The sequence below is a fragment of the Eutrigla gurnardus genome (assembly GCF_963514095.1).
Source record: "Eutrigla gurnardus genome assembly, chromosome: 14".
NCBI lineage: Eukaryota > Metazoa > Chordata > Actinopteri > Perciformes > Triglidae > Eutrigla > Eutrigla gurnardus.
The window spans coordinates 23,089,436-23,113,833 of record NC_139937.1 but is presented as its reverse complement, the minus strand read 5'-3'; the positions used below and the strand labels follow the sequence as shown (position 1 = coordinate 23,113,833).

The 24,398-nt window shown below is 42.1% G+C and overlaps 2 protein-coding genes across 2 annotated transcripts; both read right to left on the bottom strand.

Annotated features, from left to right (window-relative positions):
• Window positions 1-440: 440 nt before the first annotated feature.
• rab11al (RAB11a, member RAS oncogene family, like) lies at window positions 441-12,270 on the bottom strand. Its single transcript, XM_084026063.1, has 5 exons — window positions 11,885-12,270; window positions 8,831-9,026; window positions 7,833-8,026; window positions 5,867-5,947; window positions 441-3,183 (listed from the first exon to the last, which is right to left on the bottom strand). The coding sequence occupies exons 1-5, from the start codon at window positions 11,922-11,924 to the stop codon at window positions 3,044-3,046; spliced, it is 651 nt and encodes a 216-aa protein (XP_083882189.1). The 5' UTR covers window positions 11,925-12,270; the 3' UTR covers window positions 441-3,043.
• A 2,028-nt stretch (window positions 12,271-14,298) lies between these two features.
• Window positions 14,299-23,678, bottom strand: rab25b (RAB25, member RAS oncogene family b). The gene is made up of 5 exons (XM_084026029.1): window positions 23,341-23,678; window positions 18,353-18,548; window positions 15,753-15,946; window positions 15,274-15,354; window positions 14,299-14,769 (listed from the first exon to the last, which is right to left on the bottom strand). Exons 1-5 carry the CDS (start codon window positions 23,375-23,377, stop codon window positions 14,651-14,653), a joined length of 627 nt encoding a protein of 208 aa, XP_083882155.1. The 5' UTR covers window positions 23,378-23,678; the 3' UTR covers window positions 14,299-14,650.
• Window positions 23,679-24,398: the final 720 nt, after the last annotated feature.

Genomic DNA, 24,398 nt, shown 5'->3' with positions numbered 1-24,398 from the left:
AGATCTATGTAACTAGATGCACACATACACACACACACACTCACACACAAACACACAACAGGTTCATTACCGTACTAGCTTGCATGTATGTTGTATGGTCACTTAGACAGGAGGAATGGTGCGGGTTCTCCGTCCAGACGTTCGGCTGCACTCGGACCGTTCCTCCTCTGTAGATTTTCATAGTTGGGAGTCCGTTTTGGAAACTGGAGAGTTGACATGAGTTTGCAGCCAGGCGGAGCCACCAGTTCAGTCCCCGGCATCAAAAGTTCTCCGTTTTACCCCCGTGAGCGACGACAAAACGGTTTGCACGAATTAACTTTCTTCTTTTAAGTTTGAGCAAGAGTTGACGGATAGAAAAGAGAAAATAAACTTGATGAAAACACTACAGTGGCACACGTCCTGCTGCATAAAAGGACAGGGGGGGGGGGGGACTGAAGTGGCGCTCGCTGGTGAAACTCGCAACCTTTTCCAAAAGAGGTCAATACAGTTTGTCTTTGGTAGCGTTTCCAATTTTTCCAGCACAGTAGAGGTGTTTCATACCGGTCTAATAGTGGTCGTAGTGCATTAGTTTTTGGGGCCAGCATCAGCTGGCATTAGTTTCTGGTTTCTCTGTGAACAGTGGAAGAGGGTTGCCAACGCGGCCCTCAGTGGCTGACCGTCAACTTTGATGGATGGGAAAAAAAAACACACAAAAAAAAAAAAGTTTTTGAACTCTATTACAGTATGCCGTGCCCTTACAAGGCATGCGATATTGCAGGTTTATTTGTTATAGCACATGTTTTTTTGTGAATTACATTTTTTGGAGACATTTTTATTATTATTATTGTATCTGCGCCATGTTAGTTCTGGTTCTTTGTTATTTTTCCAAGATTCAAGATGTATTGTAAATGTTTCTAATAAAACAAAAATGAAATGATCTCCAATTGAACAATTGCATTTTTTGATTGAAAAGGAGTTTCTTATGGCTTAATTGGTCCATCGATGATGACTAATCATATTTTACTCCCAGTGATGAGAGGAAACTATCATATTACTGTAAATATCTTGCCATTAAATTGATGGATACATTCAGAATTATATAATAGATCAATTAATTTCGCCCTCTACCAGATTCATTAACGAGATCCCAGCTAGTTGCAGCCTTTATTGTTCAAAAATCATCTTAGAGAGACATGAGAAGAGGCAGGCTATAACAAATGAGATTTATTTATACATATGCAGTCCAAATATACATATATTAGAATAAATGTTTTAAAAAGCCCTAACCTACACCACCCAGTTTAAGACCTGCGAAGTCAACAGAAGTCAGTGTCGATGTGGAAACGCATAACCAGGATAAACACCATCTGTGTGCATAACCTTTGGATTTAATCAAGCCCATCCTAACACTACCTCTCCTGTATTTCCTCATCTATTAAACTATTAGATACTAACAAAACCCAATCCTGGCTCCCGAATACAAAAACCCCGCCCCGTCCACAGGAAATACAGACAAGTGCGAGCGAGGGCAGACCTCGGGGAGATCCCAGAAGGCAGAGTCCTGTTCCAGTTACATACAGTGTAGAGAGACAGAGAGGAGTAGGTAGCAGGCAGTGGAGGATTTCACTTACAGTAAAACAAGCCATCTCGGGTACATCAGAGACCACAGTAGCAGGGCAGGGCTGAGTGCCCTCACTACCTCATCTCCTGAAACATTATACATCCATCCATCTATCCCAGCAAGCAGCAGCAGCAGCAGTAGCAGCAGCAGCAGCGGCAGCACCAGGGCCGTCCATGCATTTAAACCAATTCCCCTAATCTCTCCCGCTGCACCCAAAAGGGTTCAGGGCAGGGGTGAAACAGTCAGGAGAAGAGCCGACGCTGCTCTCCCACCGACTTTTGAGGCGATTAACCCGTTCCGCGAGCCGTGCGACTCTTTGCGCAGCGTTAACTGTAAATGAGATGGGATTGCTGCAAGAGCATGACTCATCTGCGGAGTACAAAGTGTGCGCCGAGCAGGAAAGCCTTCCAAACAAAGATCAAAAGCAATCAAAAAGAAATTACATGTCAGTGGCAGGCAGGGAATGTTATTGCTCCGAGTGGAGCGCAACTTGAACCGACCGACCCAACTTTTTCGACCAAATTCCAGCATGTGCGTTTAGGGGGGGGGGGGGGGGGGGGGGAATGACTTGAAGCCCTTGTTCCTGCACCAGTGAAGGGCAGCTGCCCTTATGCGCTTCTTCACACAGAGATATGATTGTGGGGGGCAAAAGCATCAGAAAAGCAAAAAGAGAGCTCCCTTTTGCTGCAAAGCGATCAGAGTGGGGAAAATAAAATAAACCAAATAGTGTGTTGAGTTGCAAAAGCCTGTGGCCAAACAAGACCTCAATCTAGTGTTCAATAAATATCGCCAGGGACGTTGTGTTTCTAAATATTGTACATTTAGGTAAAATGGTGGAATGATGGTGGCGACGGAGGGGCTGCAGTTCAGTCTTTTGGATGTGGATTTTTTTATTGCCCAATATCCTGGTGGTGGGAAACTGAGAGAAAGCATTTACTGGCTTGTAAAACAAAGCTTTCAAAAGGGAGGACAGTTTTCCAAGACAGAAATCGTGATGAGATACAAAGAAAAAGAAGAAAAAAAGGGGGATCTCATAATGGGTTTTTCATTTTTCATTGGATTGTGAATCAGTTTTGGTCATGTACCTCTATCAAAAGCTTAATGCACTGGATAGGGTGCAACTCACCCGTTTTCTTTCCATTGAAAGCGGTCCTCCCACACCACACACCCCCCGCCCCGTCTAAACTTCTTCACTACCCCTCCTCTACTGCTCCCCCCCCCCCCCCCCCCCCCCGCCTCTTCATACTGTATTAAGTTTTCTTACGGAGACAATAGACAAATCAGTACAAGTGTCCTTGTGTGAAATGCTCGTCTCTACCTGTCTCTCCATTCTCCCTGTCCATCTGTCTGTCTCTCTGTGCCTATCTGGATGTTTATCCAATTGCCTGGAGGTGAAGAAGAAGGAGGAGGAGGAGGAGGAGGAGGAGGCTCAGTGGTGAGGTCTCAGTTGTTCTGACAGCAGACACCCTTCGTGGCTGAGTTTTGGGTGGGCTCAACCGTGATGGGCACTACGTTGGAGGCCGGTGAGAAGTCCGAGTCGCTTCGCCCTGACATCTGCCTCTGTGACACGATGTTGTAGATGGCTGCGGCGGGGAGAAGGGTGGAGGAGAAAAAAAAGGGAGTGAATTATGTGTAGATGCCTGTAAATCCAGCCAACAGTGGGACATATTGTGATAAGGACAAACAGCATGGCAAAACCCGAACAACAACTGTTCTATCCAGACTCCTGGCAGCAGCCGAGGGGATTCTTTCCTTCCTAAACTGGCATCGTTATGTCATGTGGCAGTACCACGTCTCATTGCAGGCATTCCCCAACGCCAAAATATGCACTACAGTTTAAATTAAAAATCGCCATGCCAGTAGCAACTCGTATTGTGTTAACTGTGCGTAATGTAATAAGTTATGAGAAATGTATTACATTAGAAATCAAGCAGAAATGTTGTATCGTGTAATTAAGTAAAAAACGACTCTTAAACAACTCAGAAAAGCTTTTAGAAGACAAGGTGTGAACTCTAAAAAAGTATGAATTTATAATATTCAACATATCTTTTGTTTATAGCTTAGTTTAAACAATGTAGCAACTTTATTATATTACACACCAAACACGTGGATTTCTTTACATTATGTGCCGATGATTACATAACGAGGTTTTAGTAGATTTAAGATAAGAAAATACAAACGTTACATATTTAGCAGACAACACATATGAACTTAAAGGGAAACTTTGCCACATTTTTATGTGGATGTTGATGGTAAAAACAACAATAAATAAAAAACAGAACTTTGAAGATGGCGTCCCAAAAATATGACTTCAAAGGATATAATGGAGGAGTGTTATACGGTGTTATACGCTGTTATACGGTGTTATACGCTGTTATACGGTGTTATACGCTGTTATACGGTGTTATACGCTGTTATACGGTGTTATAGGGTGTTATAGGGTGTTATAGGGTGTTATAGGGTGTTATATGGTGTTATACGGTGTTATACGGTGTTATACGCTGTTATACAGTGTTATATGGTGTTATACGGCCGGCGGGAACCTTCCGGGCGACAGAAGCCTGCACACATTGCATCCTGGTACTTGTATGCACGGACTGAACGGCTGCTTTTCTCGGTCAATATGGGACGCCGTGATAAAATGTATTGCTCGGGTGATAACGTTTACCAACATTGGACATCCACATAAAAACTTTAAAAGGCCATTGAGGTGGTTGTAGTATTGAGTTACTGGTCATCAGTACCTGATAACTTTAAAGGTATCGGACAAAATAACCCCTGGATGTGGTTTCAAAACTTCTCCAGTCAAACATAACCTGCAATTTATCCTTTTTATGCCCAATTTTATGCTCACAACCAATCACGTGTCCAGCATCAACTTAAAAGAAAGAAAGAAAGGCTCCATCTTTATGCAACTGACTGCTTCCACTCACACGATTGGTACTGAATGGAGGAGGAAAATAGGTGTCGTACTGGTTTTGGTATTTAAGAGTACTGGTGCTGATACTGGTGTGGTGGTGTTTTAAACAATACCCAGCCCAACTGTTGCATACACAGCCACTTTAACTCTAAACGAGAGCCAGATGTGGAGCCAGAAACAGTCCTGAAATAAAGACTGCTTATTAGGCAAGAATGTTTAAAGCAACAAGACTCTTAGCTGACTGTGGCGTGACACATCAGGTGGTGAAGCTGTGACGCATTACTACAGCACCTACACGGCACCTGCTGCTACGACGCCTATGCTACCCGCCAAAGACGAGCCGAGCCTCTCTCACCTAACGATCCGTCTGCTACGGATATATCTACACATGTGAAATCCTCTCAGGCTCTAATGTTCAGCCCTCACTGGCCTGCTAATGCACTGCTAAACTTCCTCTCCTTCCCCTCCCTTAACGAGCGAATTAGCTGCGTTAGCTCAACGAGGGGCTTGTTCATTTGGAGTTTTCGTGAATTAGACGTTTTTTTCCTGATAAGGCCGCGGTGTGGGCAGAAGCGTCTCCGACGGCTCATGCCGAGGCGTCTGGGAATTGAACACAGACCAGAAACAGGATACAAACAGTAAGTGGCACATACTTGCAGACTGATAGCCCCTGGAGCGATTGAAGTGGAGGCACCACTCACTGTTGGATTGCCCCTTTACGCACTCCAGGGGTCGACTCAGTCACAACAATTGCTTCTTTTTTTCCCCTCGCCATGTTACCAAATCTCCTACATCAAATGCCCTTGTTAGTTTATCTACATGGCTCCAGGAGACACCACTAACAGACATTTGCCTGAGAAAACGTGTCTGTGAGAATTTCCTTCTTCAACAAATGCATCCCGTTCAGTTGGGGCAATTTGCAGCCATTCGTCATCCGACCTGTGATTGGCAATTTCCGCTGCGGCTCTCGTCAGGACTGACTTTTCTTTCATTGTGCCAATTACTCATATGTTTGACCTTAGAAATGACTCTGGTGATATTCTCACCACAGGCTGCATGTGATGTGAATGGAAAAAATGATGAGATGGAATTTGCTGCCATCTAGTGGCAAAGGTTGAGCACTGTTATATAAACCATCGCTGACTGGACGGAAATGCAACACTTTTAGACAAATCAATACACAGTATATATATATATATATATATATAAATATGTATATATTTAGCATTATCATTAGATGGCGTAGGAGCTGTGGACATCAGTGGCCTTCCGGATCAAATGCACTCTGATTTCACGACTTGTTTTACAATAAATTTCAAGGAATGAAACCCAAATGTGAGACTCACCTGTGAGAATGGTCTGGAAAGCCAGCTCCACATTAGATGAGTCTAACGCTGACGTCTCCAGGAAAGACAAGCCGTGCTTCTCTGTAAAACACACACGCACAATGTTGCCTCAATATGTTACAGGCCTGCATTATCCTCACCCGTCAGCCGTCGCGTTGTACCGTGCTGATTCAGGGATTGATTTCTTCTGCATAATGCGCTCACTCCGGGGTTCTCCCGAGAAATGTAGTCATTTCAACGGCTTCCTGTTTGATTGATCACTGCTTTGTACTTATAGAAAATCTAATGGGTTGCGTGGCAGCTGACTGGTCGGCTCTGTGAAGTATATTTACAACGGGATGAAACGCAACGATGTTACTCAGGAAGAGAGCAAAGAATATAATGGATTGCATTGTGATGCAAAAAAAATACGGGACGCACGTTCCCTTTTAAAAGGTCATACTACTGTATTACATATCATGTCTAGACGAAGGCATGGTTGGTCTTCTCCAGGGCGTCCTGACAGTGAGACAGGGACCCCGAAACCAAAGCAGCTAAATGGAATTCAGCCATCGTTAATTTTGTCATTTAAACCTGCACATTTCTTACTGTGAAATGTCAAAACATGTCTTCTGTGAAAAAAGGCAGATAACGAACAGTAAAGGACACATTCCTATCAAAAACAAAGACCAAAAACAACAGAAAAACCCCCAAAAGATATGACGTCACCAGGTGCTTTTACGAAGTAAAATATTAATCAAGTTGCAACAGTTTACAATTAATTGATTAGTCAATTATCAGAATATTAAATTGTCCATATTTAAGCTTCTTGAATTTCATAAGTTGCTGCTTTTCCTTATTTTTAAAGTAAATTGAATACGTTTGCGTTTTAAACATTTGGTTCCAATACTTTATAGACTCTTGAGTGATTACTCAAGAAAAGAAGCAACAGATCAATTACTAATGGCTCTAACTGATGAGGATATTGATTATGAAAGCTGAAATCTAAGGATCAATCAAATACATCTATATGCCAAGTGATTTATTGGTTAATCATAAATCATTCTCATTTTATTGACATGTTCTTTCTTTGTAATCCGTACAATCTGAACAGAAATATAGTGCTATCATACGTTAGGGGATAATAGTCACGTAGTGGCGTAAGTGAGACATGAGATTGGTCCATTGTGGCTGAATCGAGCGCTTCGCTTCTGCCATTACAATATACTTTGCATAGACATGTGCATCACATGGGCTTTATGTAAATTAAGTATCATAAATTACGTTTGTGGCACAGAAAAGCAAATCAGTTCATTCAGAAAGCCGACAGGTACGAACCCTATTCATCCAGCAACGGACAGGTTTTTAAAATATGATATGAATCATGAGGGCGGACCGACCGAGAGTCATTTACCAGTCAAAGCAGGTGCAACAGCGACTCGGACCCAAGCCAATAAACTCAAGGTCAAGAGGAAACACATGGCCCAAACTATTTTTAAATAATCATTTGTGAGTGTCAAAAGGTTGACAAAATTATACCAAGAAACAAACCTCTTGAGATTCTCAGAGGGGCCCGAGAAAAAAACGGAAGTTCAATTACTTTGAATCGAGTACTTTTGACCTCGGGCTGTGCTTTTCTTACGTCTCACGTTGAAGGACATTTGGTGGACGTATTTATGTACCTTACAGTATCACAGTGCAAACATTTCTGACATGGGGCGTTCCCAGTGGGAATGAGCACACAAAGTAGACACTAAACTGAAAGGAAATGTATGATACGGGTACAAGCATGGATCGAATTTACTGTTGGCAACACAGATTTGTTAGTAAGTACTTAGAAACCCAATTAAACGCAGCTAGGGTCCAGCACAGTCCATCTATGCTCATTATCACAGGCTTAGCCTGGCGATAATCTGCTGAGAGGGAGTCCTAGAAGCCTGTAAAGGCTAAACACTGTCTGCTACACACACCATCACAGTGACCATACCTGCAAAGGCCTTGGCCTCATCTGTTGGCACCGCCCTTAGGTGGCGTAGATCACTTTTGTTGCCCACTAGCATGATGACGATGTTGCTGTCGGCGTGGTCCTGCAGCTCCTTCAGCCAGCGCTCGGCATTTTCGTACGTCAGGTGCTTGGCGATGTCGTAAACCAAGAGGGCTCCGACCGCTCCACGGTAGTACCTGGACAAACGCAGGGAGGAGGTGAGCATAAAACTAGATTGCAGTAGAGAACTCTTTATTGTTGGCCTCAGGATTCTTTGGGTGTGTCGCATGGGCTCGGCCAGCTTTAAAGCTGAGTAACACAAGGAATAAAAGAGTAAAAGCCCAGAAAAACAAAGCTCATAACTCATATTTCCCTCACATTTCTTATTTTCATTTTGAAACCGGCTCTACAATCTGCTTCTTCAATGCCTGTGGGGGCTTCATACAGTACAATGCCAACGCCTCAGGTTAGTCAAAGCATTAAGGCAGACAACTGAAAAAAGAGAGTGACAGACATTCGGTGGTGGGGAATTGATCCGAGTGAGATGGAGAAGAAGCTGCGATTAAGGAAAAAAACACCTCTCGCCCCGAGGCAAAACAGCTGCATTTTGTAGCGTTAATCACTTCAGGGGGGGAAAAAAATCTGTTTCGAACCATTTTAGTCACGAAGATTTGCAACAGAACTCATGGTGGAGGATGACTGTTGGCCTTTCATAACGCAGCTAAAGCGTCACGTGACTGTGAGTAACAGTTTGGACAAAAACAAAAAAAATAAATGGCAAATGCACACGCATGAGGAAGCAAAAGAGCCACAAGTTCCTGTCCTTAGTAATATATATATATATATATATATATATATACTGCTCGTTTTGACCAGTGCACGTAGAGCTGTGTGTCTGCGTGTATGCTGGACATAATTAAAAAGACTATCTCTGCACATATGAAAGCGAGCCTGCGCAACGGGAGCGTCCACAAAAAGGTGGAAAACTGTGCTGGACTCACGCTGAAGTGATAGCTCGGTATCGCTCCTGTCCTGCCGTGTCCCAGATCTGAGCCTTGATGGTCTTGCCTTCTACCTGGATGCTGCGCGTGGCGAACTCCACCCCGATGGTGCTCTTGCTCTCCAGGTTGAACTCATTTCGGGTGAAGCGGGACAGCAGGTTACTCTTCCCGACACCTGAATCTCCGATCAGCACCACTACAGGGGGGGGGGAATGAAAAGAAAATGGGATTTCAGATAAAAGGAAGAGAAACACATTTTTTGTTTGATGGGATTATTTTTGATTGATTGGTACAAAAGAGTCTCTTTTCTTTTTCCGGAATGAAAAATATGGAGAAAAGACTAGACATAATTGTGTTTGTGCAGCACGGCATACTTCATGTCTGCAAGGCAAATTCATGTAATAGTTCATTAAACCACAGAAGAAGTTACACTGAACAAGATGGACTGACTTCTTTTAAATCAAATTCAATGACACACAATCTATATATATATATATATATATATATATATATATATATATATATATATATATATATTTGTTTTTTAAGACAGCCCACCTCGTCATTAAGAACATGTGCTCTCAGCCGAGGGAGAGCAGAATCTCAGGGGACTCCCAGCAAGTATACAAAATATTAGAACCACCTGCTCAGGAAATACCCATCACTGCAGATTTAACCATAAAATGTACTGTAGTCATGACAGTATTTCACCACAAATAATAAATACATTTCTTTTTAATCCTCTGGAAACTGGAACAAAAGATCATAATTGATTAAAGTTGTTGTGTGCTGTTTTAAAGACGTATAATCTATTAAAAAATAAATCTAAATGTCGACCGCTCTGAGGACTCGCTCTAGTCCAAAACTCTGCAGAAGTTTGTGCAAATGCCAAGCGCTTCCTCCAAATTGCTTCAGTTACAGGGCCACCATTTTACACTCTATTAAATCCAACATCGCTAACAATGACTACACTTGGAGGGGAAAAAAAGAAAAGAAACTTAACTTAAAAGTTTCTACTGACACTAAATGTACATTATAGAGCTCTTAGTGTGTAATCATGACAACAAAAAACAGATGCGTTAATAATGCGTCTCCTCTACTGCAGCCCCTCCTAAAAATGTACTTAAACGGGCATCATTAAGCTGGGCGAGTGTTTATCACAAAACTACTTCCACATTTGTCAGGTGATTGTGTGTCAAAGGGAACCAACCACACCACCACCACCCTGCTATGATGAAATAGGAACTATATGGAATGTTGTAACGGCATTAACAAACCGACCACTGTGTCTAAACTTACAATTAAGCAACGCCGCTCATTGTAAAGGGAAACGCGGGCGTTCACAGTTTGTTTGTGGTCACATGGGGTAAGAGACACAGGTGGGAAACTGTCCACATTAAAGGGCTGGCCTTGTTTAAAGTAATCAAAAATATAGGGGAAGTTCGGAGACCAATCCCCAGCTTACATGCCTTTAAAAAAAATAAAAAGGTAACACATCATTCTCCATTTCGTCGAAGACAAAAAGATCTTGGGCGGAGGACAAAAACCATTATGCAACCATTTCTAGGTTGTCTGCCACGAGACAGGTAATATCACGGGTGCATTACACACCCATTCACTATTGTTGGGCTTGCATTCTTCAGCTTAAAAAGATAGGACGCCTCTCCATTACATTATACAACACTGCACCCAGTCTGAAGGCACCGTATGAGTGAAGAATGGGGACTAAATAATGTTTTTTTTCTGTCAGATTAACTGTAATCTCCTTGTAAACAGAATTAAAAAAAAGATCGCCAATCACACCATCTCCACTGATGTGAAATTAAAGCAGTGCGGAAATTAAAGCGGCCGTATAATGCCCCGGCAATCAACGAGAGATCCTTTCAATTAAAGCAGGATAACATCGGTGCGGATTGTGTGGCATCAAAAAAGTGGATTTAAAATACATGAAGATCCAGTGAACGCTCATAACGCTCAGAAATGCCCGGCATTTATACGCATCACTAAAAATTAAACAAGAGCCACACAAAAGAAAAAGAGCTACGTCTTGGTTGGACATCAGGACAACTTCCTGCACTGATGTCTGCATTGATAAGCTTACACGACGCACTAATCGCCCAAACTTGTCTCAAGGCATCTAAACAGGGACAAAAAGTAGAGCCACAACAAAAAAACATTTAGTCGCCAAGAGTCTCTTTATCAGAGAAAGAAAAATCTCATCTTCTCTATGCACAAGGACACACACACACACACACACACACACACACACACACACACACACACACACACACACACACACACACACACACACACACACAGTCACTTCATGCAGGTATTTCCAGTTTGACAACACATGCTTGTTTGGTGTCCTATATTTGAACAGACCAGCGAGGAGCACTTCATTTCCCCCTTTGCTTTTCAACAAGTTTTTTTATTTTATGTTAACAAAACCACACAGTTACATGTGTTTTAAACCAGACGAGCCTGTTTGATATCTATAGAGGAGGCTTGTGACGTTATTAATGGGTTAGAAAAGAACATTATTTCGTTGGAAGCAAATTAAGACAGGTGACAGGTGTTAATTGAGTTGTTTTTTTTGGCTGAGGCCTGCATGTAGATTAATAAATACACCATGAATTCCTCAGCAAGTCTTTTTATGTTTATCTTTTATTCAGATTGTTGTCCTTATGTGTGTATATTTAAAGTGACAGTCACATTTCTTGTATGTGTTTACACTTATTGGCCAATAAAACGGATTCTGATTGCATGACCCCCTTTGTTGACCCCTCCCAAACATGATTGCGTCATCGGCCTGCAAGATGCTTCTTCACACACAAGAGTGTTTATAAGCTACCTGCGTGTGTGTGTGTGTGGTAATAATGTATGTGTGTGTGACTAAATTACAGCTAGCAGCAGGTGTCTCCAATGTCGTCCTACACCTTGTCGCTCGTGCGGGGAGAGGAAGGGGAGGGGGGGTCGGGTGACAGGTGAGCTTCGGGCTCGCTGTCGGAAGTTTAGCTAACTAGCTTGAAAGGTAAAACGGCTACTACTCACCTTTAAAGAGATAGTCGTACTCGTCCTCTCTGTTGGTCATAGCGCCTCCTTTTTGTGTTCTCTCCTCGTCTCCACGTCTTCTTTGCTCTCGGGACTCGAACGATAACTCTTCCGGCGGGTGTTTCGGGCTCAACTTTCGCGACCGGACGGACTACTTTCGGCGTATTTTAGTTTTTTTTTTTTTGTGTTTAGCCTCACGCGGAAGACGGCGAAATTCTTCACTTTAAAAATAAATTGTAATTACCAGTCAAGATGGAGGAATGTGACGCTGTTGTTATCAACATACACACGCCAAAAAAAACAGACAGACAAACAACCAAACAGCAACTAGTAGCTGGGGAAAGTTTCGCGTACGTCTTCCTCAGCCTCCGTCACTCACTTGCCGTTACCGGGGCTGTGACGTGACGTCAGCTTCCACATCCCGCCCCCTAGCTTGCTCCCATTGGCCAATGAGCTGATCGACACCTGTCACTGGCGGGGACGTGATTGGTCCGCGCTGCTTTCGGTCTCGATTGAAGTTGCAGCTCGTTTACGTGATGACGTATGCCCCCCCCCTCCCCCCCCCCCTCCCAGGTAATGAGCGAGCCTCCGGTAAAGATATTGCATTAATGTGGGGTTTTCAAAAATAATAAGTATTTTATAATGTATTAATTAATTATAATGGCAACATTTCACGTTCATAAATGTGAATTCAGCAAATAAATAATAAAAATTGAACTTTTCCTCTATGAGGTTAAACATTATATACATTTAATTTCTGAAACCAATAACAAAAAAAAAAAGGTTTTGAAAACTTTTAATATATGGTCCTCTCTAAATATAATAACATAATATAGGCTACCCCTGGCAATGTTGTTGTTATCTGTGTATTTTGCAATAAAGAATAAATAAATAAAAGCAAATCCCAGCCAGCAAACAGTGGTATCATCAGTACTTCATTGTAACTGATATAACACAGTATGGAGATAATCAGGAGGGCAAAAGGGTGTTTAGTGGGGTCCCCAGAGACCCCCCTGGATCTAGTTTTACAACTCAACAATACACTTAACAGTGTTTTATCATCTTAAATTCATGAGAATTCAAACAAAAAGTTCTTCCATGAGCACAACTATATGAAAGTGCACTGAAATCTACATTCATTGATGTTTCAGGGACTTTCCTATTCTCTGTTGAATTGTTCAATAATGTATTATTATTACTCAATTTCTACTCAGTATTCAATTTAATTCCTAGAATTGTTTTTTTTAAATTTGATAATAAATTGATGCGTTAGGCTTATAATCGCATGCCTTTCTGTGCTGGAGACAATATATAATATAACTGCGTCTGGAAACAACCTTTCCTCCCACCAACACAAACGGTTTCATCTAAAAAAAAGAATCAAGTTTATTTATTATTATATTAATATTAGAATCCTGAAATATGGGATATAAATGCATGCAATACTAATATAAACAATTCTATTGATTATTGAGCAAACAAATGAAGAATAATAGACTAGATTTCATGTATGATTGGACAAGTTAACAGCTGGCAGAATAGGAAAGTCCCTGAAACACCTTGCAGTCAGTGTGTAAACTCAATGAAGGTGGATTTCATGCAATTTAATGCTGTGCTCAGAGAGGGATTTTTTTTAAATCATGTCAGACAAAACAAGACGAGACAAGTGATACCTCGGGTTTGATAAAAGGCCAAATTATATTTGTTTTCTCTCTTATTAGCCTCTCCACTCATTTCCCATAACACTGACAGCTGGTTTGGATTCACTGTTATCACAGACAGGAAGGAAAACATTTCGACCAAATCTCCCCATCAAGAGGTCTGTGCACTCATTTGCTTCACACACCATCGTTGAGGCAGGGCTTCGCCTACGTTAATTGGCCTGGTTAATTAGCCCGGTTAATTAGCCCAGTTAATTATCGTAGCACAGTCAGAAGAAAAACAAATGTGTTTTTTTTTCTTTTTTCTGTCAAATGGAGATGCTTCTGTACTTCTTTTTTTGTTTCTACATCTTTGCAGAGGATTTCTAGACCTTATGGAGTTCCTGTAAGGTTATCAAGCTCTGCTGCAGCCGAACACTTCATGTAAAATCAGTTTGAGGATCGGGAAAGCCAGACACAAAAAAGATAATGTTACTCAGAGTTGAGCTATCACAGAATCATTATTCAGTTTAGTTCTTTAGGCTTTTATCAGAGCAATCTTTTGACTTGCCGTAATAGGAAAAGCCCCGTGCAACTGGTGCATCTAATACCCTTAGCGGTGGCTCTGATGTGTTCAAGTTTTCCAAGTAACTCGTGGCTCAACGCCAGCACTAAATGGTTTTCCATCATGTCATTAGTTCTATAATTCACACCTGTGCTTTTCTTTACTTGACATGACAAAATGTCCAAAGGCACAAACAGCAGGCAGTGGGGTTTCTCTAGAAATCATTTATTTCTGCAATCAACCAAGAAACATAAAGCATGTCATGTCTACTTTCACACGTGTGTGTCGCGTCTACGCTCGTCCAATTTCTGTGCATGGATTATAAATATATCATCTTACAGGTGAGTGTTTAATAGTCAGCAGGGACTTTTAAAAGGTCGATGTGGGTCTCCAGCTACATTCATTCACATATATCATTCGTGTTTTTGAATATGCCATCATGCAGCTTGGACACAACTTGTAAAATCAGTCATTTTCAAAGCGGCATCAGTCGCCATGCGTGTGCGTCGAGCTCCAGACCCCCCCCCCCCCCATCCCGAGGACCCTGGGCTCCTTGTGGGATCAGATGTTCTTGCAGCAGGGCTTACTCTCCTCTGTGTTTTCTGCACTGGAGTTGTTCAAGGACACGGTACTGCCGGAGCCCTTGACCGCTTCCTTACTGTTGGCCCTCCTGTGAATCTCTGCCACAAAATGAATAAATATATATTATATATAGTATATATTATACATTCACATTATGCTGGGATGGAAAGAAGCTGCAGTGTTCCCAGTAGCACAGAAGCATATAGTATCAAAACAAGCCAGACTTCCAAAGGTTGATTACTTTGAAAGAAATAAAGTTTTATTCATGTTTTTATTTTTTCAAAGCCAAGGAGGTGTTTCCTCCCCCAGCTGTCAATCAAATGGCTGCAGTCGGACGACAGGAGGCCATTTTCTCCTGACCCCTTCCAGACTCTAGACTTTCTAAAAAAACCTCCACGAGCTGAGGAGATGGAGGTCTGGCTATGTGAGGTCAAATTCAAGGTCACGGGGCGGAGCCTCATCCCAGTTTATGGGAAAATGTGTGTAACCGGTCCACATAATGTCTAAGTCTTAGGGAGGCTGGAAAGACGAGGGAGGGAAAAGACATTCAAGGGAGCAAATGGAAGTTTTTTAATAAAGTTATATTGAGTACGATGAATTACCTGCTAGGACATTGTTGAATGCTGCCTCCACGTTAGTTGACTCCAAGGCTGACGTCTCCAGAAACAAAAGACCATTCTTTTCTAGATGAAACAAATGACCTCTGTCAGTTATTTTTATATATTATGTACGTTCACATTTGTAGTTATTTGCTGGCTGAAAAATGCCTGTTTTAACCCTTTTAGATCACGACTCCCGGTCGTATTATAAGAATATATGCTGACAAAATAACTATTCTTTGTCTTTTCAGATCAATAACCAATTTTTTCTTCTTCCTGGAAAAATCTAATTCTTCCCACTGCTGTTTCACTCTGAAATTCGTCTTTTTGTATCTAATCCTCAAAGGAATTGTGGATTTCAGGACCAATACTTACCTTTTAACCACGTCACATAATTAATCCTGACTCACTGAGTACATTCAACAATTAGGACTTTAAAATCACTTCTATCACCAGGAAGAATCAGCGGTCACATGGTGTACCTGCGTAGTCTTTAGCCTCCTCGTTGGGCACCGACCTCTCGGACTCCAGGTCAGACTTGTTGCCCACCAGCATGACCACGATGTGGGGGTCGGCGTGGTCGTACAGCTCCTTCAGCCAGCGCTCCACGCTCTCGTAGGTGAGGTGTTTGGTGATGTCATACACCAGCAGGGCTCCGACGGCGCCTCTGTAATACCTGTTTGGGGAGAAGATTGACTTTACTGTTCTGTGGTGCTTCTTTTATGGACAGTGTGGCAATATATACTATACTATAGTTTAATGAAGGTGATATAATGAAGGTAAAGGTACTTTGATGAAGCTAAACATTAAAAATCTACACAAACACACTTTATACTTATAATACCGGATTTATTGGCCACTTGGGGGCGCATTCAGAAAGATTGATGAATTGAACTGATGAATTCAAGTCCTTTATTTACCTTTGAGCTCTGTTTTTGGTCTCTTTGAGATGGCCAGCTGGTCCTTTAGACACCTATTGGTTTGTGTACTACGGTTTTGAAGCCTCGAGTTCACCATTTTTGCCGTTGCCATCTTGTAATTTTTGCAACCACTGAACGGAAGTGACCATATTTGGATGTACCTTCGTACCTTTTAGCTCTATTTTTGGTCTCCACCAACTCCCGAGGGAAACATCTGGCTCTTTAGCTGCTAAATGCTAAAGATCGTCGCTAACTGTGTCTGTCTGCTCTTCGGTGCTGAGCAGGAAGATATAAAAAAACTATGTTGAAACAGCAGTGACCCAAAACCGTAAAGCTACAGGCCGGAAAAACCAAATGAGTTTGAGATCTGAGATGAGGGGAGTAAATCTCCTGGGCTGAGAGTGACCTCTTTCACAATACATGGGAATCCATTGCTAATAGAAAAACATTGATTATCGCCACTTTGCTACATCTTCATTATATATTTGATGAAGCAGCTTCTCCTGCTATCAACTGAAAAATGATGGTAATGTCTGTCGATTGCTCTGAATTCATGGACCAACCAATACTCCCCCACAATGACATCCCCACTCCCCTCTCCTAGCAATATGATTAACTCCGCTTTAATAGATTTTAGCTGCCTGTTAGAGCACAAATGGGAGATTCCACGGGAGGGAGAATTTGTGTACTGGAATAAGTCGGCAAGTAATTACTCAAAAAGCCAAGCTGTCAGAAAAGGGCTAATCCAGTGGTGTGGCATATCCTCCGATTTGTCCGTGTCTTAAAAATAAAATTGACATGGTTCTATTGTTTTAAAACCAATTTCCACACTGCTAATCCTTCTAGTTTAATTAAAAAGAAGAATAAATCAGGAGCGGCCTCAGATAGCACAGAGGCCCGCGGAGGTCTGAGTGTTCAAACGAAGGTCTCTGCTGGGAACCAGTTTGATTTTGAGGGCCCCACAAAGTGACTTGAGGAGACGTGTGCTGGTGGTTTTTCAGGTAGCGTGGGAGGAAACTGAAGGATCGGTGCCTGTCCCTGAATGTGTTTTGGCTGGTAGCAGCACCACCTTAAGATGCCGACATACAGGTTGCTCAACAACTATTGAGCAAGAATGCAAGCGTGAAATCTGGATTTAAAAAAACCACAGCCTGCAATATCACTGTTCATGTTCAAAAGAGAAGTCCAATTTCAAAACGTCTATGGTTCACAGGTGACATGTGGTTTAAGGAAATGCACACTTTTGTTGCAAGAGTTGCATGTTGTTTATGAACAAACACAACAGTTTAATTGGTCACAAAGGAGTGTTGCAATGTGAGCCATCATCATCTCCAGTAATTGAGACTTTTAGGCGTTTAGGTTACTCAACATGAGGCCGTTCCGCTTCCAGCCAGCCAGGCAGTTGTGCTTACAGAGATTTAGCAATAATGGCTGCACTTGTAGGCGAGCTGGGTTCCAGTCTTCCCAGTTTGACGTTCCCAGAAAACCTCTAAAAGGTTTGATCAGATACCCCGAACCACCTCAACTGGCACTTTCAACACGAAGGAGATGTCTGAGCTCCTCCCCCTATCTCTAAGCCCCACATAGGAAGCTAACTTCGGCTGCTTTTATACCCAAATCTACCTTCCCACTCACCTCCTTCTTCACCATAACGGTCCGGTACAACGTTTTACCCTGAAGAAGACCCTTGAGATACTTGAACTACCTCACAGCAAGAGGGTTCTGGGTTCGAATCCCAGTTTGGGCGGCCTACAGTGTGGCGTATGTTCAAAGAGCCTCATTGATGACTAATTTTGCCTGTGAACGGCTGTCTCTATGTTCCAGCCCTGTGATTGCCTGGCGACCTGGAAAGGTACTTTTTGGTTCCCTGTCAGTTTTGTCTCAAGTCTCAACAAGTTATTAAAGCTTGCTATTTGTTTAGTTTCAACTGTCTCTTTTTTGGGTCTTTTTGCTGTGACAATGAGGGGGGCTTTCTGGGTCTTTACATGAACATATGAGGACTGAAGAGGGACGAGGTCACAACCCCTCTCTTTGGGTTCATCAGTAGTGAACAGTTAAGCTAAAATAACTGCAGTAATGCCCTGAAAATCGAAGGCAGTCACACACACACACAGGAAGGTAAGTGGATCTACGAAAGCCGTGGAGACCCTCTTGACACTCACGCAGACGTGATGGCCCGGTACCGCTCCAGACCGGCCGTGTCCCAGATCTGGGCCTTGATGGTGAAGCCGCTGAGCTGCGTCGTCCGCGTGCTGAACTCGACCCCGATGGTCGTGCGACTGTCGTGGTTGAACTCGTTCTTGGTGAAGCGGGACAGCAGGTTGCTCTTCCCGACGCCGGATTCTCCGATCAGAACCACTGCGGAGGACACGGAAGACAATTCATCAGGACGCAGACTTTTGGGTTTTGCTTGTTGCAAATTTCTCGGATAAAGGAGACAAGCCTTATGTTCACCGAGCAAATCCTGTACATCCACTTCATCCTTTACAGCCCGTCTTTAATTGAAGTCTTTAGTCGAGGTGTGTCGTTCTCGGTTGCCCCGTAAATCCTCATTCTTAGCCGTCTAATACCGGGGTTAATTACAACATCAGGGATATGGTGTCCTATTTTAAGAATGGCGCCACACCCTCATAGTAAATTAGCTAAATGTTTTCAGTATGCAAATCAAATAATGCAGAGAGAGACAGACAGACAGATGGAGACAGAGACAGAGAGAGGACATGTTGAGTAAAATACAAGGGGAACAATGTGGGATGCTGGTCTGTAACAGAATACACCACGTTATTGATCGGCGAGGAGATAGCCGAGGATCTTCTGAGGCTGCAGGCTATCCCAGCATGCACTTGTGGTGAGATGCCAATTCTAAAATACAGCAGCTTGTTTTGTGTTTTTTTTTCATTTGGACGGCGAGGAGTGAATGTGGCAAGTGAAGGAAGCAAAGCACGGGCAGGATTGAAACCAGTTGGGGCAGATATGCGGTTACAGACTTCAAAATCTTACATTTGAAGATTTTTCTACAGCAGTTTTCTGTCAGTAATTTCTCCCCAAAAACTGTCTCGGAGAATCGCTTTCATCCATCATTGAAGCTGTGCGGCACAACGATCACTCATGCCTCACCTGCGGTTATGAGTTATTGATGTTTAAGGAAGCTATTTTCACAAAAACAGAAGGATAAATACAATACAATTTGTATTTTCTTCCACTTTGTCAGCTTTTTCCAGATAAGGGGATGGCACTTCCCCCTTCTAGCCAACCATAAAAACAACCTTTGAGGTAAAACAAGTGAACCTTTATCTGAGGAAATAAACCAGTTTAGTTTGTGTGAGGTGATTCTTAATCAGGTGGAACAAGTTGAGCCGCCGCTGCCTTTTGTGGTCTGGTCAGAGGAACATACCTGCTGGGTAAACAGGAGGCGAAATCACACCGACAACCCCCTCTTTACATTTCAGTGACTAATGTTTGGGTTTCAGCTGTTAGTGGTTGACTCAGAACGAGAGGAAAAAAAAAAAGGCTTGGCTTAATGGGCAGAGATAGGAAAGTATGAGCACGCTGTGAAAACACGGTGGCACTGTGGGATCTCTGCACAACTTAATAAGTCACAGCTTATTGCTGAGGCGTGTGAAGATAATAATCCAAGCTCTTGTGAAATCTCCACACACGTTAAAACGTGTGCGATGACGGGAGACCGATGAATAGTTGGGCATTTTGGGGAAATATACTTTGTGTTTTGTATGATAGATAGCTTAGCTTAGCATGAAGGCTGGAAGAAGGGGGAAACAGGTAGCCTCTGTCTGAAGCTTCAAAATAGATTAATATTTAGAGATGTTGGTTTTATTTACATTTATACATTTTATATAAATGGTAAAAAATAAAAAAGTTTTGTTTATATATGAGAAATATACTTAGAGGTCGAGTAGGTGATTTTATTCAGAAACACTTTCTGTTATTGTTATTGTTTACCGATAGCAATGACTAAATTAAATGCTCTGACATAAAAAAAAAAAAAAAAAATGTATCTGTGGCCGGGCAGGACTGAAAAACCCCGTCCAATCAAAAAAGTTGGGTCGGAGGAAGTAATTGGATGTCTGTCTGTCAATGCTTACTTCCTGATTGCGGCGCTCTGCTGATCGTTGTGGGGGAGTGGCTTTGAACAGAAGTCTGAACGAAGGGGGCGGGGCTTTGTCTGTTCGGCGATGTGTTCAAAGTAAAGTGTGTGTTTTTTTTAACCTACTCTGCCTTTAATTTTCTAAAAAATACATTTTGCTTCTAATAATTCCACTAAAGTGATATTTTTTAAGTGCAGGCAGAGTATTTTCTCAACATGGTATTGTTTATATATTGTTTTATACCTCAATATAATACCTGGATACTTTTTCGTCCACTAGTGAATCTCATCAATAATTCGTAAGAGCTTTTCAATCACATCTTCACCAGCAGGTGGCGTTTGCCGTGGAGCTTCATCTGCAGATGAAAATCATGTGTGATTTAAAGTGCCAGAACAGTTCATAAATTACATTTTTTTGTTGTTTTCCAAGCTCAAGAATTAACTTTGAATATCAACTTTTAAAGTCAAACGTGGACGAATTCTTTGACGACTGGTTGACCTCCATCTGCTGATGAAGACCATGCAATCAAAAGCCCCATATAAGCTACTAAATGGACCTTCTCAATCGCTGTTTTCAAGTCCAAGTATGAACCTTTAGCAGGACACATTTGTTGCCGGCTCCCATGAAGGTGAACCCTGACAGTCTTGGTTCTGGACTTCCAGTAAGTTTAACCTGAAGTCCAAAGCCAATGTTTTACTACGTTGTTCTACTTCTGCTTGCTTTAGGTAATTGTTCACTCTCAGTTCCAGACCCCCCCCCCCCCTCGCCTCAACTCCACCGCTCAGTAACTTCTTACACAAACAATACCCGACCCCTGGTTTCTATGGCGATACGGGACAAGAGGGCCTTCAAGCCCCTTCAAGCCTGCCGGTCTGCTGATTCTGAGGAAGAACTGGATGCGATGCAGTGAGGATTAAATTTTCCTTTGGCTTGTTTTCATGACCTTCAGGTCTGGAAATGTTACGGCTGTCGTGTACACAGCGCCGCTCTGAAATCATGGTGGAAACTTGTCATAGGAGGATATTCCACAGCTTCATGACCTCACACATATTCATTCACGTTTAAAGGTCTGCAACAAATCTGCATATGTTATTACTTTACCTTAACAAGCCTAAATGTACTGTTTTACATCACATGTTCTATTAAAAACATCACTTTTACATTAACAACATATATAAATAGTGCATATTAATTCTATTTTTTATGTCTTTGATTGTCATTTGTTTACATGCACAATTTTCTTTTCATCCATATTTTAATGCAGACTGTTGGAGGGAAACTGAGTTCTAACATTTGCTGCTTCCGTGTAATTGTTGTGGAAATGAGAATGAATAACTTGAGACTGGAGTCGAGAGCGTGCAGGTTTACATTCAAACTCTATGGAATCAGATTTTAGATTAGATTTCTGATCTGTGAATGCAAACAGGCTCGTACCTTCCAGATATTATACATCACACGCTGCTCGGGTTTATCCAGCGATAACATTCACTTTGTGAATCTGTTACCGTTCCGGAGTTTTACACCATTTCTTTTTCATATTAAAGGAACAGTTCAATACTTTTTGTCACTATTCAATAATTGTATGTGGTACGGAGCAGCTACAATGTTAGCCTAGCACCAAACTCCATTCAGAAAACAAGCATTTTAAGAGGTATTTGCTCATTATCTTGCAAACAGACCTAACCAGACTTTTTACAAATCCTCGTCATTATGTTGTTATTTCAGCATTCTTTTTTTATCTATTTATTGCAATTAACTCACAACATAGTCGTTTATTTTGGGTACCGCTGTAGTAAACCTCTGGATCTCGCTTATGATGCTTTGGATACAGTTACTTTGGATTTGAAAGTCGAGCTGAAACGGCGTTTTCAGGATCATCTATCTACTGTATGGTGACGACAGAGCAACGGGATCAACAGGCGGGATGTAACGGAGGATTCTGATTTTGATCATGACCTTCTCTAGATCTGTGAAGTTGCAGATGGATGGATGTGGTGATATTCTTGATTAAACAAGGTTGGTACTATGTTCTGATTTCCATGAAGAAATAGATTTTGATGTAAAAATACGAAGAAAAAAGAAATGTGGCATGTTTTGTTAAATAGGTGACCGGAGGATGTGATCTAAAAGGATTTTTTCCATTTCAGCTCTGCTTTAAAATTCACCTGCATGGCTTTTTTTTTTTAATCAACATGGCACTTTGTACCTAAATGTCAAAGCACTGTACCTGAAAACAAATCACCCTTCTGCACCACTCTACCTTCCACATCTGCTAAAAGCCACCTGGCACCTTCACCTCCAGCTGCCTGGAAGGAATGATGACTGCCATGCACTGCCTTCACAGAACAAAGTCATTCAGATCCCCCTTCACACACTGGATGGCTCATATGTTTGGGGGGGTGAGTGATGCGTTTGTGTCTTTATGTTATGACGCTGTACTGCATGTCGGGCTGCGGATAAGCAGGAATTAAAGTCCATTTAACTGTGTGGGGATGAAAACTCACCTGAGCGAGATATCTAAAAAAAACACTACTAATAGTGGTGAATTTCCATTGTCAGGATAATAATGAATATCGGCATTATTGGAGCCTGATTTTGAAAATACAGGATAAAAAAATACAATTTAAAAAAGACTATATGATGTGAGACACCATAAGATACATGATATTTTTATTGAAAATTATTTTTTTTAACTAAAAAAATGATGTTTGTGTCATCTCTGATGAGATGTGATGTGATTCCAATATTTAAATGCCATTTTTAAAGAGATTTAAGCACATTTTTGATTATTATTATCATTATTTTGGTCAGTATAACCGTCCCATTCCTACTTGTGAGGTTTGCAGAAACAGCTGACTGCTAAAACCGTCTATTAAAGCTAATAACCATATATTGTTCATCACATATAAGCTGTTTATTGTGAGGTAGAGCTTATATTGCGTTCTTGTTCCTGTTCCTGGAAACGGTCACGTTGATCATAATAAGGAAGTGTAAAGTGAAGGACGAGGAAGCTCACAGAAGGTTCTCCACGCAGGTGAACTCACCTTTAAAGACAAAGTTGTAGGCCTCATCTGAACCCATGTTCTGTCCATTCAGTGTCGCCGCCCCTCAGTCCAGCGCTGCGTCTCCAGCACACACACACGCACACACACACACGCGCGCGCACACACGCGCGCACACACACACTGACGGGATGCAAGCCGACACCTGACTCGCAGCGCAACACAAGCTGCCCTTCTAGATCTCCCGAGAAAAAAAGGCAAAAATGGCTGCAAGTAGAAAGTGTTTGGACGCGTGAATGGCAGCCAGCGTTGTTGTGCCCTTCGCTGCCCTTCCCTCCTTCTGTCAGGGAAGCTGGCTTGTTTGAACAAGACGAGCCCAGTGTGTGTGTGTGTGTGTGTGCGCGCGGGTTGCTGCGCTGCAGGGGGCGGGGCTTGTGTGTGTGTGTCAGGGAGCGGCGGGGGTGTGGCTTAATGCGGGGCAGGTCGGACAGGTGGGGCGGCCAGCAGGTACAGCTGAGTCGGACCGTCAGGCGCCTCCTGCTGGGCGGATAGAGTTACTGCATGCAGGAAGCAGGAAGCAACTGTTCCCATTTTATTCAACTCCTCCTTTATTGAAGCTACAAACAACAAGACAGGGAATAAAGCAAAAGGTGGAGAAGACACTTAACACAACTCTATATGGGAAAAAATGGGAGAGAAAACATTCATTCATAATTTCTTTTTTAAAGATCGGAAGCAAGTTTTATGATTTCTGTAAAACAGAACAGCAACAGTTGAATTTATGTTTTGAAAATGTGTCCGAAGCAGAACAGGTCTGTTGTTTCTAAAATGATAATTTCAATTTCAAATTTTCTTGCCGTTTCCGAAGAGGTCAAGGTCATTTAAACCATCAGGGAGTGTTAGATGTTTGGGCCGTAAATACACCATAATAACACATTAATAACCCTTGTTAGTCATGTGTCATGCGTAACTCGACTGTGTGCCTCAGACTGTTGTCTTAAATATTTAGCAGTTAGTCATCGAAATGTGTCTCTAAAGACTGACAGGCAGATAAATTGTTTTAAATCAATCTACCAATCATCTAAAGTGATTTTAAAAAT

Bases quoted from the DNA above. Each gene is read 5' to 3' on its own strand.
- rab11al (XM_084026063.1), bottom strand. From the start codon at position 11,924: ATGACCAACAGAGAGGACGAGTACGACTATCTCTTTAAAG. The intron at 9,027-11,884 runs GTGAGTAGTAGC...CCCCCCCTGTAG, and splicing joins GTACGACTATCTCTTTAAAG to TGGTGCTGATCGGAGATTCA. The intron at 3,184-5,866 runs GTGAGTCTCACA...TCCCCGCCGCAG, and splicing joins TTTCCAGACCATTCTCACAG to CCATCTACAACATCGTGTCA.
- rab25b (XM_084026029.1), bottom strand. From the start codon at position 23,377: ATGGGTTCAGATGAGGCCTACAACTTTGTCTTTAAAG. The intron at 18,549-23,340 runs GTGAGTTCACCT...TGTCCTCCGCAG, and splicing joins CTACAACTTTGTCTTTAAAG to TGGTTCTGATCGGAGAATCC. The intron at 15,947-18,352 runs GTGAGTGTCAAG...CTCCCCAAACAG, and splicing joins TACCGGGCCATCACGTCTGC to GTATTACAGAGGCGCCGTCG.